General features: G+C 41.7%; 3 protein-coding genes across 3 annotated transcripts; all 3 read left to right on the top strand.

Moving 5' to 3' along the window:
* Positions 1-95: 95 nt before the first annotated feature.
* On the top strand, positions 96-4481 carry TM35_000161620 (uncharacterized protein; the record flags this gene model as incomplete). Its single annotated transcript, XM_029026034.1, has 1 exon — positions 96-4481. One exon carries the CDS (start codon positions 96-98, stop codon positions 4479-4481), a length of 4386 nt encoding a protein of 1461 aa, XP_028882590.1.
* A 725-nt stretch (positions 4482-5206) lies between these two features.
* Positions 5207-9958, top strand: TM35_000161610 (uncharacterized protein; the record flags this gene model as incomplete). Its single annotated transcript, XM_029026033.1, has 1 exon — positions 5207-9958. One exon carries the CDS (start codon positions 5207-5209, stop codon positions 9956-9958), a length of 4752 nt encoding a protein of 1583 aa, XP_028882589.1.
* Positions 9959-10501: 543 nt separating this feature from the next.
* On the top strand, positions 10502-13690 carry TM35_000161600 (putative kinesin; the record flags this gene model as incomplete). The annotated part of the gene is made up of 1 exon (XM_029026032.1): positions 10502-13690. The coding sequence occupies one exon, from the start codon at positions 10502-10504 to the stop codon at positions 13688-13690; it is 3189 nt and encodes a 1062-aa protein (XP_028882588.1).
* Between the last annotated feature and the right edge of the window lie 230 nt (positions 13691-13920).

Raw genomic sequence — 13920 nt, 5'->3', positions numbered from 1 at the left:
ATATATATATATATATCCGCAGAAAGAAAGAGAGATATATAGATACATAAATATATTTATATATTTATATATATAGATACATAGAAATAAACACGATGGAAACCGAATCCAGGATCCGTTCCGTGGCAAAGCGACAACAGCGAAGTAATGTTACACATGAGATGATAACAAATGATGGTTCGGCATCATTAATAAGAAAGCGGCCTCGTGGAGAAAATACAGATCTCAACAGTGATGATGTTCTTTCAGGCACAGTTCTCCATAATAAAGTGGATGCCCAATTGCTTTCATGGCTGTTTGAGTGTCATCGCATACTTCGAGCGGCTAATCCACCATATGAAGTAGACTCTTCTTTTATAAAAGAATTGCTCAGTCCCCGTTATTTAAAGAGTAGTCTTACTGGAGTCCAACAAATGACAGGTTGTCTGCTTTCGGATATTGTACGGTTAAGTAATGTTTCTGAAATTGTAGATAGCAGACATCCACTGCCATTTGATAGTAAACACGCGGATGATATTTTAACGTGTCTTGCCTCTCCTTTTGAACAAGTAACACGTGGTGAGGCTCTGTTAAAGACATGTGATCACATTATTGAGCGAGCAAGTATTTCACATATCTTCCTATATATTATTCCACAGTGTCGACAACCAGTACAAGGACGTCTTACAGCTATTTTTAAAGCTGTTCAACAGGCTAGAGGAAATTCTGGAGTAACAGATACAGCAGTAAGTGATAATAATAATAATAACAATAACAGTACAGCCATTACTGCGATCACAGCAGCAGAAATGGGAAGAGTTCTTGTTGATATTCTTAATGCGACAAACTCCATTACACCAGAACAGCTAGCTCCACTTTTAAAAGAGATTACTGCCGCTTCCCCTATATTACTACGCCATACAGGAGTTAATCGTAACTCTGGTGTTGGAAATACTACCAACAGCAATACCAATGATAATGGTAACAATAACAACAATAGTGCTATTGCTAATGCTGCACGGAAGAAGGGTCGATCACCTGGGGCTATGATCGCCGCTCGTGTTCTTTTAGAACAAATAGATGTTATTCAACCTGCTATCGCTAGTTATATTGCTGATATGATGGAACATGGTTGTGGTGAGTTGACTGCAGCAGATCTTGCCAGTGAAGAAGATATAGAGGCAAGAAGGCGTGGACTGCGTGATGTTGGTCGAGCGATGGAATCTCTAGTCGCCATGATGGAATTACATGTGGATCTCGTTGGTCAATTAATACCAGTGTTAACACCATACTTGGATCACGAAAAGTCTGATATCCGTCTACTGTTACTACGTGGTTTCTTTATGGCCTTTGGGGCGCATGAGTCTGCTGTCACTGTCTATCGCTCCGCCTTTCTCGCACTCCTCGTACGCTTTAACGACACCAAACATACATTGCGTATAGAGATGCTGCAATTAACCGCCAGTGCCATTCGTGCCTCTACACAAATCTCCGTTGCACTCACAGAAGAACGAGTTCGGGATTTATTGCCATATGTGGAGCAACGACTTTTGGATCCACATGCGTTAGTACGTCGTGCGGCTGTAATGGCCTATGGTGATATTATGATGACTGCATCTTCTTATATTACTTCGGAAAGAGTAGAAAAGACACTTGGACTGCGTGTGGCGGATAAAAACCTCAAAGTTCGTCAAACTGCTGTTGAGCAACTTTGTAGTATTTATCAGAAACAACTTTTTCCATGGATTCCAACAGCGATTATGCAATGTCTTAATGCTGAGGGTGGTGTGACTCTTTTAGAGTCGACATTTGAAATGTTACTTCCTCCTCCTAATAAGATTATGGGAACAGATACATCATTAAATAATTCCAACACCTCTCGATTAAGTAGTGGTGGTGGTGGTGGTAGACGTTCTGCACGGTCAAGTATGGCATTATTTGATTTTGAAAAGGAAAGTGCCACAAAGGAACGTACATATGTGGATGGTTTCGCTAAATTATGTGCTCATTTAAATACATGGAGTTTTAACAGATTACTTACATTTGCAGCGAAGAAATCACAATTACGATTAACTATTTTACGTCTATTTCAATTACGTGCAGAAGTACGTAATAAAGATCTAAAGTCTTCAGAAGGTCAAGAAATGATTAATAATATTCATCGTCTTCTTAGTTTTTTACAAACGATAACGCATGCAGAACGAGGAGAATGGGATATTTTATTTCGTGCAAAAGATGATAGGGTTTCCAAAGCATTTTTAAGCAGTTGTGCTGATGGACTCCTTCGTTATGCAACTGAACGTGAATCTCTTATTAAGACGTTAAAAGGTCGTGTGGATGGATCTGTGTTAAAGTTTGTGCAAGATTCCTTGTCAAAGCAAATGATGCTTCCATTAGAAGTGGAACACTTGGAAGAGTTAATGACACGACTGCGAGAAGCCCTTCGTGGGGCCTGTGATAATAATGAGCAAGCAACAAGTATAGATAGTGAAGTCCAATGTGAAGTAGAAGGTTTAATGCGTACATTCCTCGTATTTGGACGAACCGCACCATCATTTCTACCACGATGTGCTTTATCTCTGGTGGAATTTCTGGAAGTATTGTGTAAGAGTAGTAATCCAAACATTCCTTCTTCATGGGTACTTCTTCTTTTACAGTGCCTTACCGAATGGGCCAGTTATGCAAGTAAACGTACAGAACAAAATATGAAACCCACCGTTCAAGATATGACGGCTATTACAGATATTGCCACACATAAGAAAAATCTCTTAACCATGTTGGGGAAACTTTGTACTTGTAATCATGAATTCCTTTTCCGTCATACACCTCCAAAGATGGTGGGGGCGGTGTGTAAACAGGCAGCTCGATGTTTTATGAATCTTCTTACAGTGAATGGTCTGCGTGATCACAAAGCATTAAGTCAATTAATTGAAGCTCTGCGTAATCGAATTGGTAATAAAGCATCTCCAGTACTCTGTGATACGGTTGGATGGTTAAAATCATTAACAGCATTCGCCAAGGATCGTGCTGCGGCCCCACTTTTGCAAGAGGAATTATTGTTGAGTAATATTACGAAACTCCTATTTACTGCTATACAAGATGATACGGAAACGCAAGATGCTGCAAAAGTGAAGACAAAGGGAAAAGAGTTACTCCCTTTTTCATTAGCAGCAACCGTTGTAGATGCTGCGGCGAAGTGTTTGACTGCTATTACACTAAGTTACACAGATGATCGAGCTTCAAGTATTATTACCTCAACACTCAATACTTTGTTGGGTGCGTATAAGATGTTGAGTGAACGTGATGCCTACACAGTTGGTGCCTGCCGTCGCCGTCTCTCGATTAACCAACAGTTATCAAAACTTATTATTCGCCCATCATCTGATATTGGGAAAGAACTTGCTGTGGCGGTGATTCTCTCTGCTGAGGATGAGGTAATGGTAAGACGTCCAGTACAGCAGAAACTTACATTTCATATTTTGCAGAATCATTCAGATATGCGGTATGTAGCATTTCTCCTTCTCAGTGTTATTGCTGAGGAAACGAAGAGTGGTTATCAGCAACTACGTATGTTAGTACAACAAGTAGGTGATCATCTCCGATCTAAACAAGTCACATCGGGAGCAACTCTATCATCCCCGAATGCGCTTAGTTGTTTTCTTGAATATACTATACCATTCTTAGTGCTTTTTATGGCACATCATACTTTTTACAACAGTGAACAGGAGAATCACTTTGTTGCCTATCAACGTGTTTGGCATCTTCTTTTTGATGAACTTTTTCGACATGGCACACAGTGTGCAAGTTTTCTGGTGGAATTATTTAGCCGCATTAAACAATCGGATGATGTACTGGATCGAAATAGCCACACGATACGTATTCTCTGTGATCTTGGCAGTCGTGTATTGCAGGAGTGTTTGGGCCAGCGGCAAATTGGGGCGGAGGCGCTGAAGCGATATCCCGGCCGTGTGCTGCTGCCGACCTTCTTTGTGCCCTCACCCACCGCCGCGGAGGCCCTCACGACAATTTATTTGGATGATAAAATACACATCTCCGCACACGTCCCTTTTCGTCCGCCTGCCACCAACACAATAACAACAACAACAACAACCACCACAACTGCAGGCCCTGCGACCTCTCCGGGGAAAACAGGAATGCCGGCGGGAATGGGTGGGGAAACAACACTTTCGGTGGTGCGCAGTGTGGGTGAGAGTGAGGCCTTTTTATTGCCGCCGCTCCTGCAGCAGCGCGTGGATCGCATGTTGGAGACACTCGTGGGATCCATGACGCAGGAGGATATTGCAAATGTGCCGTGGTCTCTTGTGAAGCAGCGATTGCGGGAAACGATACTGGACGGCAAGAGAGTGGACAGAAATAACGAGAGTGACGAGGAAGAAGATGTGAACGAGGAAGAAGAAGAAGAAGAGGTGGATGAGGCGGATGTTATGGGGTACGCCAAGGAACAGTTGAGACTTCTCTACGAAAAGGCACCACCACAGTAAGAGAATCTGGAGAAAATGGCTTTTTTTAATTTTAAAGGAGGTGGGGACAACAGAAGAGTAGTCGAAAAACCAAAGAAAAAAAAAAGAAAAAAAAAGAAGAAAACAACAACAACAAAAAAAAGAAAAATGAGGGATCATCAATGATTGCAAGATAATCTTGATATCTGCTGTGATTCCTCGACAGAGATTTACCCATAGATAGTAGTGAGAAGGAATCCTTTGCTTCTTTCCATATACAGAGTATAGACAGAAACATAAAGTAGCACAAACATGCAAGAAAAAAAAAAAAAACAAGTGATAAAAAGTGAAATGAGGGTTGTAGTTCAGAATAGTGCAAAAGAGAAAAAAAAAAAAGACGAGTGGGGAATATTCTTTTTAAGCTGTAAACCATGAAGGAAACCTGGAAGAAAAACAACAAAAAAGAAAAAGAGGATCTCAAGTAAGAAAAGTGGAGTTGATGTGTTTTTTTTTTTTTTTTTTTCATTTCGCTTAGGATTTTGTTATTCTTCGCCCTGTTTTTTTTTTTTATTATTATTATTATAATTATTTTATTTTATTTATCTTTGTTTATTTATTTCTTGTTTGCCCTCATTCACTGTTTTTTTTTTTTTTTTTTTTCTTTATGTAATAGTGTAATCACTTTACATCTCTCTGCTTTCTATTTTTTATTTTATTTTGCATAATATTTTTAGAGTGTGTTAGGGGTGATTTTATCATTTACGCACATGACTCTCAGTAGTGTAGACCTTATTCTTCAGAGAGCAGAGTTGCGAAGTCGCAACAAAAACCCTGCGCCGCTGCGCACTGCTTTCCGTGCCAAACTTTCAACTCTAAAGTCTGACTTAAAGAAGGCCACTACTCTGGCGAAACGGTTTAAAAATTATTCAGCAGAATCTTCAGAAAAGATAATATTAGCCCAACTTGATACCCTAAATTTTGGTATGTTTCTCTCCGAAGCGGCTGAGGGAGTTGTGCAATCGCTCTGCCATGGGACAAAGATGAAGTCAACTGACGTTTCGTCATTTGTACTTGTATGTTCAGAAGTGCATCAGCGCTATGAGGGATTTTGGCCCCTAGTTCAGAAAGGACTGAAAGAGAGTGCAGAGAAGATTGTTGACGTGAATCTTGTCAAGACAGCAATCGAGCGCATAAATGAATCTGCAGAATTGACAAGACCAACTGAGAGCGGTGACGGGAATGTCCCATTGACTGCTACTAGTAATATTAATACCACTGCTACTATTACTACTACTACTAGTAGTAGTAGTAATAGTACAAATACTACTCTTGCTTCTGGAACTGTAGTAACATCATATACTTCTTTAACACCCTCTACTAGTGCTACTGCATCAAATTCGAACTCTGGATCGATCAGTAAGGTTCCAATGGAAGAATTTAATCGACTTCGCATAGTGGCTAGAGTTTTCTCTGAGTGGTGGTTAGTGGGACTTCTTGAAGAGGCTAAACCGTTACTAAAGCTTCTCAAGTTGATGCATATTTTTTTGGAAAAACATACTTCATCATCTTCTACTCCTTTGGTTGCTTCAACTATTCTCTCAATAATATTGCTTATCGTGCGCAAGGTTGGAATTGAACTTCTTGGAAAGGAGAATACATTATTTTCTTCGGATTTCAATAAAGAATTTAAAGAGGAAAAATTAACAAGGCATCTTCATGACCTTTCTAGTTACTCTGGAGAGATGGTAAGTGATCAGAGTAAAACTACAGATGCTACAGTATTTCTACTTGGACCGGTAGGGTCTCGACTAACTTTTAATCCCACAACGAAATCTGTAGTTCACATAGATGACACTTTAGTTCAACAGATGGAGGAGCTTAGTTGGGCAAGACTTTGTGAAACATACAAACTTCCTGAAGATTATTACTGTAAACATGATGAAAGACAACAGTTTGCGTCATTATTGATATCCTCTGCAAGGACAAGTTTGAAAATATATAATGATCGTAAAGAAAAACTTGAGACTAAGTGGCATTCCATGAGTGAGTCACATGGAAGGGGTACTCGTAATACTCCAGAGGATATACGCTTTCGATTGTTTCAGGAGTATGTTGAAGAGTTTTATGTATTGTGTGATAATCTACTTGGAATGTTAGGTTTTAAGGCTCCAAATCCAATTGATTTGTCTATTATAGAGCCCAAAATTACTGGAGAGATTAAAATCACTTCTGTGGCAAAAGTATTTCATACTGTAAAAAATGCAGAATCATATAATCGATTTGAAGATGATGAAAAAAGGATATTTTATGAATATTTGCCTGATTTACAAGTAGTATTAAATGATTTAAAACCGTTATATGAGGCTGGAAAAGCGAATTGGGATTTACTCTTAAGGCGTCAAGCTATAAGTGGGGCAGTAGTTACAGAATCATCATCATCATCATCATCATCATCATTATTATTAGCAGGATCAGGAACAGGGGAAGAAGTACGAAAAGGAGTAGTAGTAGTAGAAAGTGAGGAGTGTGAAATAGAGAGTACCGAACTTGATACGAGTCTAGAAAATTCAGAAGAGAGTAGGTTCCCATCTGTTAGCGAAGCTGCCGCAATGATGAAGCGTCGTCGACTTCGTATGGTGGCGTTAGCTGTCCCTGCATCATTATTTGATAATTATTCAACCGTATTACAATTATTGGAAGAACTGTTAGAGTGTAATAGTGCTACTACCATTGATGATTGGTGTGATTCTTTCCTTCAAGAAGCTCTTCGACCGCTGCGTTGCGTCTCTGAATCAGCTGCTGGGGCTTTGTTATTCTTTTCAAATTGTTTAATGTTGTTATCACTGGAACTTCGAGATTACCCTCGTACACGCTATCCTGAGATGCTTCCATATATGGCGCGTTGTGCTGCTATAATGTACCAGTATTTTCCTCAGATTGGAGAGTTTCTTGGTAAAAACCTAGAAGCACACTGGAGGCGAGTTTACAAACGATATACAGTTAGCGAATCTGATATTGTTCTTGAAGGGTTACCAATCTCCTCACCTCAGGTAAAGAGTATACATTTGCAGTCCCTTCGCCATATTGGTGTAACTGTGCGTTACTTGTGTGAGTTGATGAAGTTTGATGTAATTCCACCATCTCAGGTGATAAACATGATGGTGTCAGCGGTGGATGATTTAACTCATCCCTGCAGTGCAGTCACTCTCACTGCTGCCATGAAGCACGGCGGATTGTTCCTACTTCGTAATCACCCAACACACATCAAGACTGATAGACTGTTTCAAAAACTTAAGAAGGCGTTGCCGGTGGCTTTACTTGAGGATGACGTACGTGAAATGATCAAATCGGCCTTTCACGCTTTAACACCTCCACCGCCACCTCCACGGTCTCGCCATAGCGTTAATACAAGCACACCGTCAACACTTGAACAGTACGCACGGTATCTGTTGCAGTCGGTACTCTCATCAGAGAAATATGACTTTGTGCGGACGCAGTTTCTCCGTATGCCATGGGCCGATGTTGACGCCTGTCGAGGACTTTTACGTGCACTGCGGGCTCTACAGAATGTGCGGTGGGACGCAGTGCCGCTTGTGGCGGAACTTGTCGCTGATCTCTCCAACGCAGGACTCACCAGCGCAATGCAGTGCATTATTGACGAGATTATAGAAGATTTTCGCCGTGATATTGAGGTCCCTGCCTCTTTACTTTCAAGAACAATAACAGGAAAAATAAGAGGAGAAGGTGATGGAGGAGGAGGTGGTGGTGGTGGAGGGCATGTCTCTCAGAAGGATTCGGTACGTGCTGTATACCGAGTGCCGCAGTGGCGTTTTATTGATTGTGTATTCCTGGCTCATCTCTATCGTGGACGTGTACTGACTATTCGTTTCATTGGTTACATGGTGGCGATGCTTCTTCTTTATAATCCCTTTGAAGATCCTCCCAAAGATGATCACATCCGTTTGCGGTGCTGTGTTACTCTCCTTACAGAGTGCGCTCCGTCTTTTCCTTGGTGGCGTGACCCACTTGAGGGAACTCGGGCTAGAATAAAACGAAGAATCTTTCGTATGCGGGAACGTCTAGCTACAGTGCATCAGCTTGTGCGAAAGTTCGTGGCACTTCTCCTTCAACATCGGTACAGCCTCACAGAACCTATCCCGCTAGACCTGCTTCAACGTTTGGAGGAACTCATAAGTTTTTTTGATGAACACATGCGTCGTGATGTTAAGGAACTGAAGGAAATGCCCATAATGAATATAGAAAAACCAACAGAAGAGGAAAAAGAAAAGTCTAATGATGAGAAGGTGCGAGCTCAACTCTTACAAGAGGCTATGACAACACCAGGGCTACCAAGTTTGGCAACAGCAGAAGAAGTCTCTGCCTTTATAGAGGTGGTCAAAAGTGAGACAGTGCATCCTGATAACTTGTGGTATGAGAAGGTGTGTGAAGCCGTTATGGCGAGCTGTCGCGATGATGCACCGCTTTTTCGAGTATTTCCTTCTCGTGTGGATGAAAAACCACTTGGATGTGAGATCGAACGAAAAGAAACAACGGAAGCATGGGGCGAACATGTTGACTCCGATGTGTTACTGGAGGAAACGGTACTATCTAACACAGTTGCTGTCGACCATATCAGCGATGCAGATGAGAATAGTCTTGTCTGTGATTCTGAAGAAGACTCTAGCTCATGCTATTCCTCTTCATCTTCATCTTCTTGTGACTCTTCAGTTACCACATGTAGTGAAGGTGAGAGTAGTCACAGTAGTGGAAGTAACTTGGACGATATTGACGATGAGGAGACTGAGAGTGGCACTGAAGTTGGTAGTTATACTGTTAATGATACATCCAGCGTATTCTCTAAATCTGGGACCGAAGTAACATACGAAGAAGAAGATGATGAAGAAGAGGAAGAGGAAGAAGAAGAAGATGATGATGAAGAAGAAGAAGAAATAGGACAAGAAAATGAGAATTTCACAGCGGCTGAGGCATTGCGAATGCGGCTTGAAGAAGCAGAACTGGACGCTGAACTGAATGCGCTAATGTCGAGGAAGCCCCACGAAACCTTGCCACACGCTGCACTTGCTAACTCGAAGGCTGGCGGCATGGACCGTCTTGAACAGGAGTTGGCCATGGGCATTCGCCTATATCGTCAGCAACAACAACAACAGCAACGCTCCAGTACAACGACTTCCAAACCGAATGAGGAACAGGAGATTCGGTTCACACTTCTGCGGCGACCCATGCCTGGTACGTCTACAACCGGAAAGACGGGAAGTACAAGTTTCCCGTCAGGCAAAGCAATGGGTAGTAAGGGTAATAACAACAACAACAACAATGCTAATGACAACAACGTAGTTTTGAGAATTCCATGTGACTCTGATTTTGCTAAGAACGCGTTGTCGCTCCAAGAGCAGCAGCGACGTCAACAGAAAGAGTTGCGAGATGCCATTTTGCGTATTACTCTTATGCAGGAAGAGGAAGGTTGTGAAAATGTGACCAAGTCAAGGGGGAAACGATAAACGTATAAAAAAAAAAAAAGGGTTTCAAACAAAATGAGAGGAAAAAAAAAAAAACAGAGTAAAAATCTCTACCAAGAGGAGTATGAATGGGAGTAATGTTTTGTCCCTGGAGGCTTGTCTTTATACTTGGGCATCAGAGTGATGTTGGACCTTCTGTTTTTTTTTTTTTTTTTTATTTTACCATGTGTCCCTATATATATATATATATATATATGTTTGCCGTTTTTTTTTTTCTGTTATATCACTGTACTACCAAGTTAGTTTCTTGTCTCTATTTCTCCCTTTCTTTTATTTTTTTTTTATAGTAAATAATATAGGAGCTCTGAAAACGTGCTTTCAAGAATACGAGAAGGAAGAGCAGGTACGACAAATTTAAATTAAAAAAAAAAGAAAAAGAAATCTAATAGATAATATATTACACTTTAAAGTTTCTTTGTTTGGTTGGCCTCTGCGTCTGTGAGTTTTTCTAGAAAAGCGGTATATATCTATATAGTTTATATCAGCAGTAGCTCCATTAACATAGGGGGTACAATTAGATCATCAATGTCTGTGGGGAGTGTTTTGGTAACAAGGGCCACCGCAACTTCTGATAAAGATAGTGACGGTGGTGATGGTGTTGCAGTGACTGATGATACTGCCACTGCTACTGTTATGGAAGGTATCGCTACCCTGAGTGAAGAAGATAAAATACAGGAGTGTGATGTGCAGAATACAGTTGGTGTAATTGTACGTGTGCGTCCACTCTCCACGGTGGAACATGCTGATCCTTCTGTGAAGAGTGTTGTCAATTGTCTTAAGGACAGTATCGTTGTTAACGGTGCATTATCACCTTCATCACGCTACTTTGGTGCCCGCAATGCGCAACCACGACCGCAGCACTTTAAGGTGGATAAAGTCTTTCATCCACACAGTACACAGATTGAGGTGTACGAAGCATGCCGAAGTATTGTGGCTGGTGTTTTTGATGGCATGAACGGTTCCATCCTTGCGTATGGAGCTACTGGTTCTGGCAAAACACACACAATGTTTGGGGGTAGTATGAGTGTAGCGGGAGTTATCTACCAAGCTGTTCAGGATATTCTTGAGGCAAAGGAACGGCTGGAGATGGAGGATGACAAGACCGTCACTGTACGTTGTACTTTTCTAGAGGTGTACAATGAGGAAGTGTTTGATTTACTCGCTCCGTCGAGCCCACGTGGGAAGCGGAAGGCGCTTAAGGTGCAGGATCTTGGTCACGATGACATGAACAACAACAATGGTGAAGAAGGCGGAAATGCTGGGGTGAACCCGGAGAGTCTTAATGTGAAGGGACTCACATACTTCACTCCCGAGACCGCAGAAGATTTTGCCAAATGTGTGGAACAGGGTCATACCAATCGTTTTGTGGCCGCTACAAACGCAAACGCCCAATCAAGTAGATCTCATGCTATTCTTACAATGGAAGTAGAAGTAAAGGATAGAGTAGATGCAACACTTGGTACCGTTGGGCGTATTCGTTTTTGTGATTTAGCAGGATCTGAAAGAGCGGCAGGTACAAGTAATTCTGGTATTCGTCTGCGTGAAGGTGGTAACATTAATCGTTCACTTTTAGCATTAGCTGCTGTTGTACAAGCGCTAGCGCAGCGTAAGAAACATCATAAAAGAGCAATTTATGTTCCCTACCGTGGTTCTAAATTAACTAGACTTTTAAGAGACTGCTTAGGTGGGAATTGTCGAACATTAATGCTCTTTTGTGTTAGTCCTAGTAGTGTACAATATGAAGAAACCGTTAATACAATGCTTTTTGCAATGCGTGCTAAAGAAATTCAAGTAGCAGCTAAACGTCATGAGTTTAAAGTAGATTCAAAAGAAGTTGCAAAAAGTCAAGAAGCACTTATAGAGGATCTTCGTATGGAACTAGCATTAGCACGAGATGAACTTTTGCGTTTAAAAGGAGGTACTTATACTTCAAATATGGGTAGAACTCCATTTTCAACGCTTTCCCAACCATTACCTTTAAATTCCCCATCTGTAGCACCCTTGTCATCTAGAAGGGGTGATGTACAAGTTTTATCTGCAGGTCCATTAACGTTTGAAACGGAAGGACGTCCAGATTCATTAGAAGCTTCACCTGCTCATGCTCCTCCATCACATCGCGTGTCTTTTCGAATGTCGGTAATGGCTGAAGGTTCTGAAGCGTATACAGAGCTACAAAATAAATTAAAAACTTTTTCTGTTGCAAAGGAAACATTATATCGAGAGATGCGAGAAGCAGAACAATCTAATAGTGAATTAGATATGCGATTAAGGCAACATAAATGGAAATTAGCCCGATTTTTATCTACTAGAAAAAGAAACAGTAATACTGGAGCAGATGGGGTAAAGGTTACCCCTGTTGGTGTAGCAGGTCTTCGTCATGCGATTGAGCAAATGGAAGCAGAATCTGCCGCTCAAGGTGGGGAAATGAAACGATTATTAGAAAAAATGAATGCCACAGATCGTACTATAGCAAATATTCGTGGAGAATTACTACGAGAGAGACAACATCCCTTACTTGAACTTCTCTTAGATAATGTGAAACTTCGACAAAGTTGTACAGAAGCGGAATGTCTGGCAGCACATTATCACCAAGAATGTCGATCTAGCATGAACCGAGAAGAAGAATATGCACAATCACTTGGTATTTGCGTTTCAGCCATACGACATATGCTTCCCTTAGCTTGTAGTAATCCAGCTTTATTAGAGGAGGCTCAATTGGCATTGATATTTGCCAATTTACCTTCTTTATCTACAACAGATATGATAGCAGTTTTTGAGCGTTCTATGAATACTGGTTCTGCACCATCCACGTTATTCTTGGATTCATTCCGTTCAGCATCACCTGTCGTGAGCATGGAAGCACGTCTAGAACGTATGGTGCAGGATCGTACACCTGGAAAAGACACCACCGCTCGTCCCCTTCCTTTACGAAAAATAAAACGAAACGGTGTTGTGGGTACGTTACGTAAAGATAAAGTCTCTCGCACTACGGATGTGAGGAGTAATAATCTCCCGGTGGCCCCCAAAAAGACACGTACGGGTCCTGAGCCGTTCGTCTCGTCGTACAGTACGACTGGACTACGGCGACTGGCAGCCAACGGGACGGCGCCGCTACGGAGGTCGCCAGATTCGACGAACGCTTTTCTTCGCCCCACCGATGGAAAGAAAAGTGTATCTTTCGCCGCAGCGAAGAAAGGAGCAAGTCCTAATGGACTACCATCGCGCCATACGAGCAGCACAGCTGCAGGGTCAGCCACAGCAGCAACGAGAACAGGAGTGAAGAGTGGGGTCAAGATGTCTGCTGCACCCACACCCTTTGCTCGATCACACACGGCAAGTGAGGCGCTACATGGGGGCCATCGTAAAAATGGTAATGCGCTATCCCTTGCGAATCGCGGTTCTAGTCATGAGCGAGAGCGAAAACCAAGACTATCACCCCCATCACGTGCTTTTTGTAGTCCAAAGAAAGAGAATGGTGATACAGCACGACAGAAGCGTAATCATGTAACATTCACTCCAAGTGGTGATGATGGCCGTACTAGTACTAGTACTGCTGCTGGTGCTTTGGCTACACCAAAGAAACGGCTCCATAATGCGGATCTTGTGGAACGGTACGACAAACTTCTTAGTGAAGTGAGGCAGTGGCACCATGAAGTTGGGAATGCTGCAGTACGAAATAACCATGCAGCACGAGATTCTGTGAGTACTCCTTAAATTGTTCCAAACCACGTGTACCACTTTTTATCTCTATTACCATAGACTACAATTGTACATGGCGTATCAGTTAATTTAGTATAATATATGAACATATGGATTATGTTATGCCTTGCCGAGCAGTTAATATGTGTTTTTCTTTTTTCCTTTGTTCCTCTTGATTTGCATGAAGGCCACCAACCAACAATCTTTCCTTTGTTTTTCCATATCATTTTTTTTTTTTTTTTTTT

The sequence above is a fragment of the Trypanosoma theileri genome (assembly GCF_002087225.1).
Source record: "Trypanosoma theileri isolate Edinburgh chromosome Unknown TM35_Tth_16_V1, whole genome shotgun sequence".
Lineage (NCBI taxonomy): Eukaryota > Euglenozoa > Kinetoplastea > Trypanosomatida > Trypanosomatidae > Trypanosoma > Trypanosoma theileri.
This window is presented reverse-complemented; position numbering and strand designations above follow the sequence as displayed.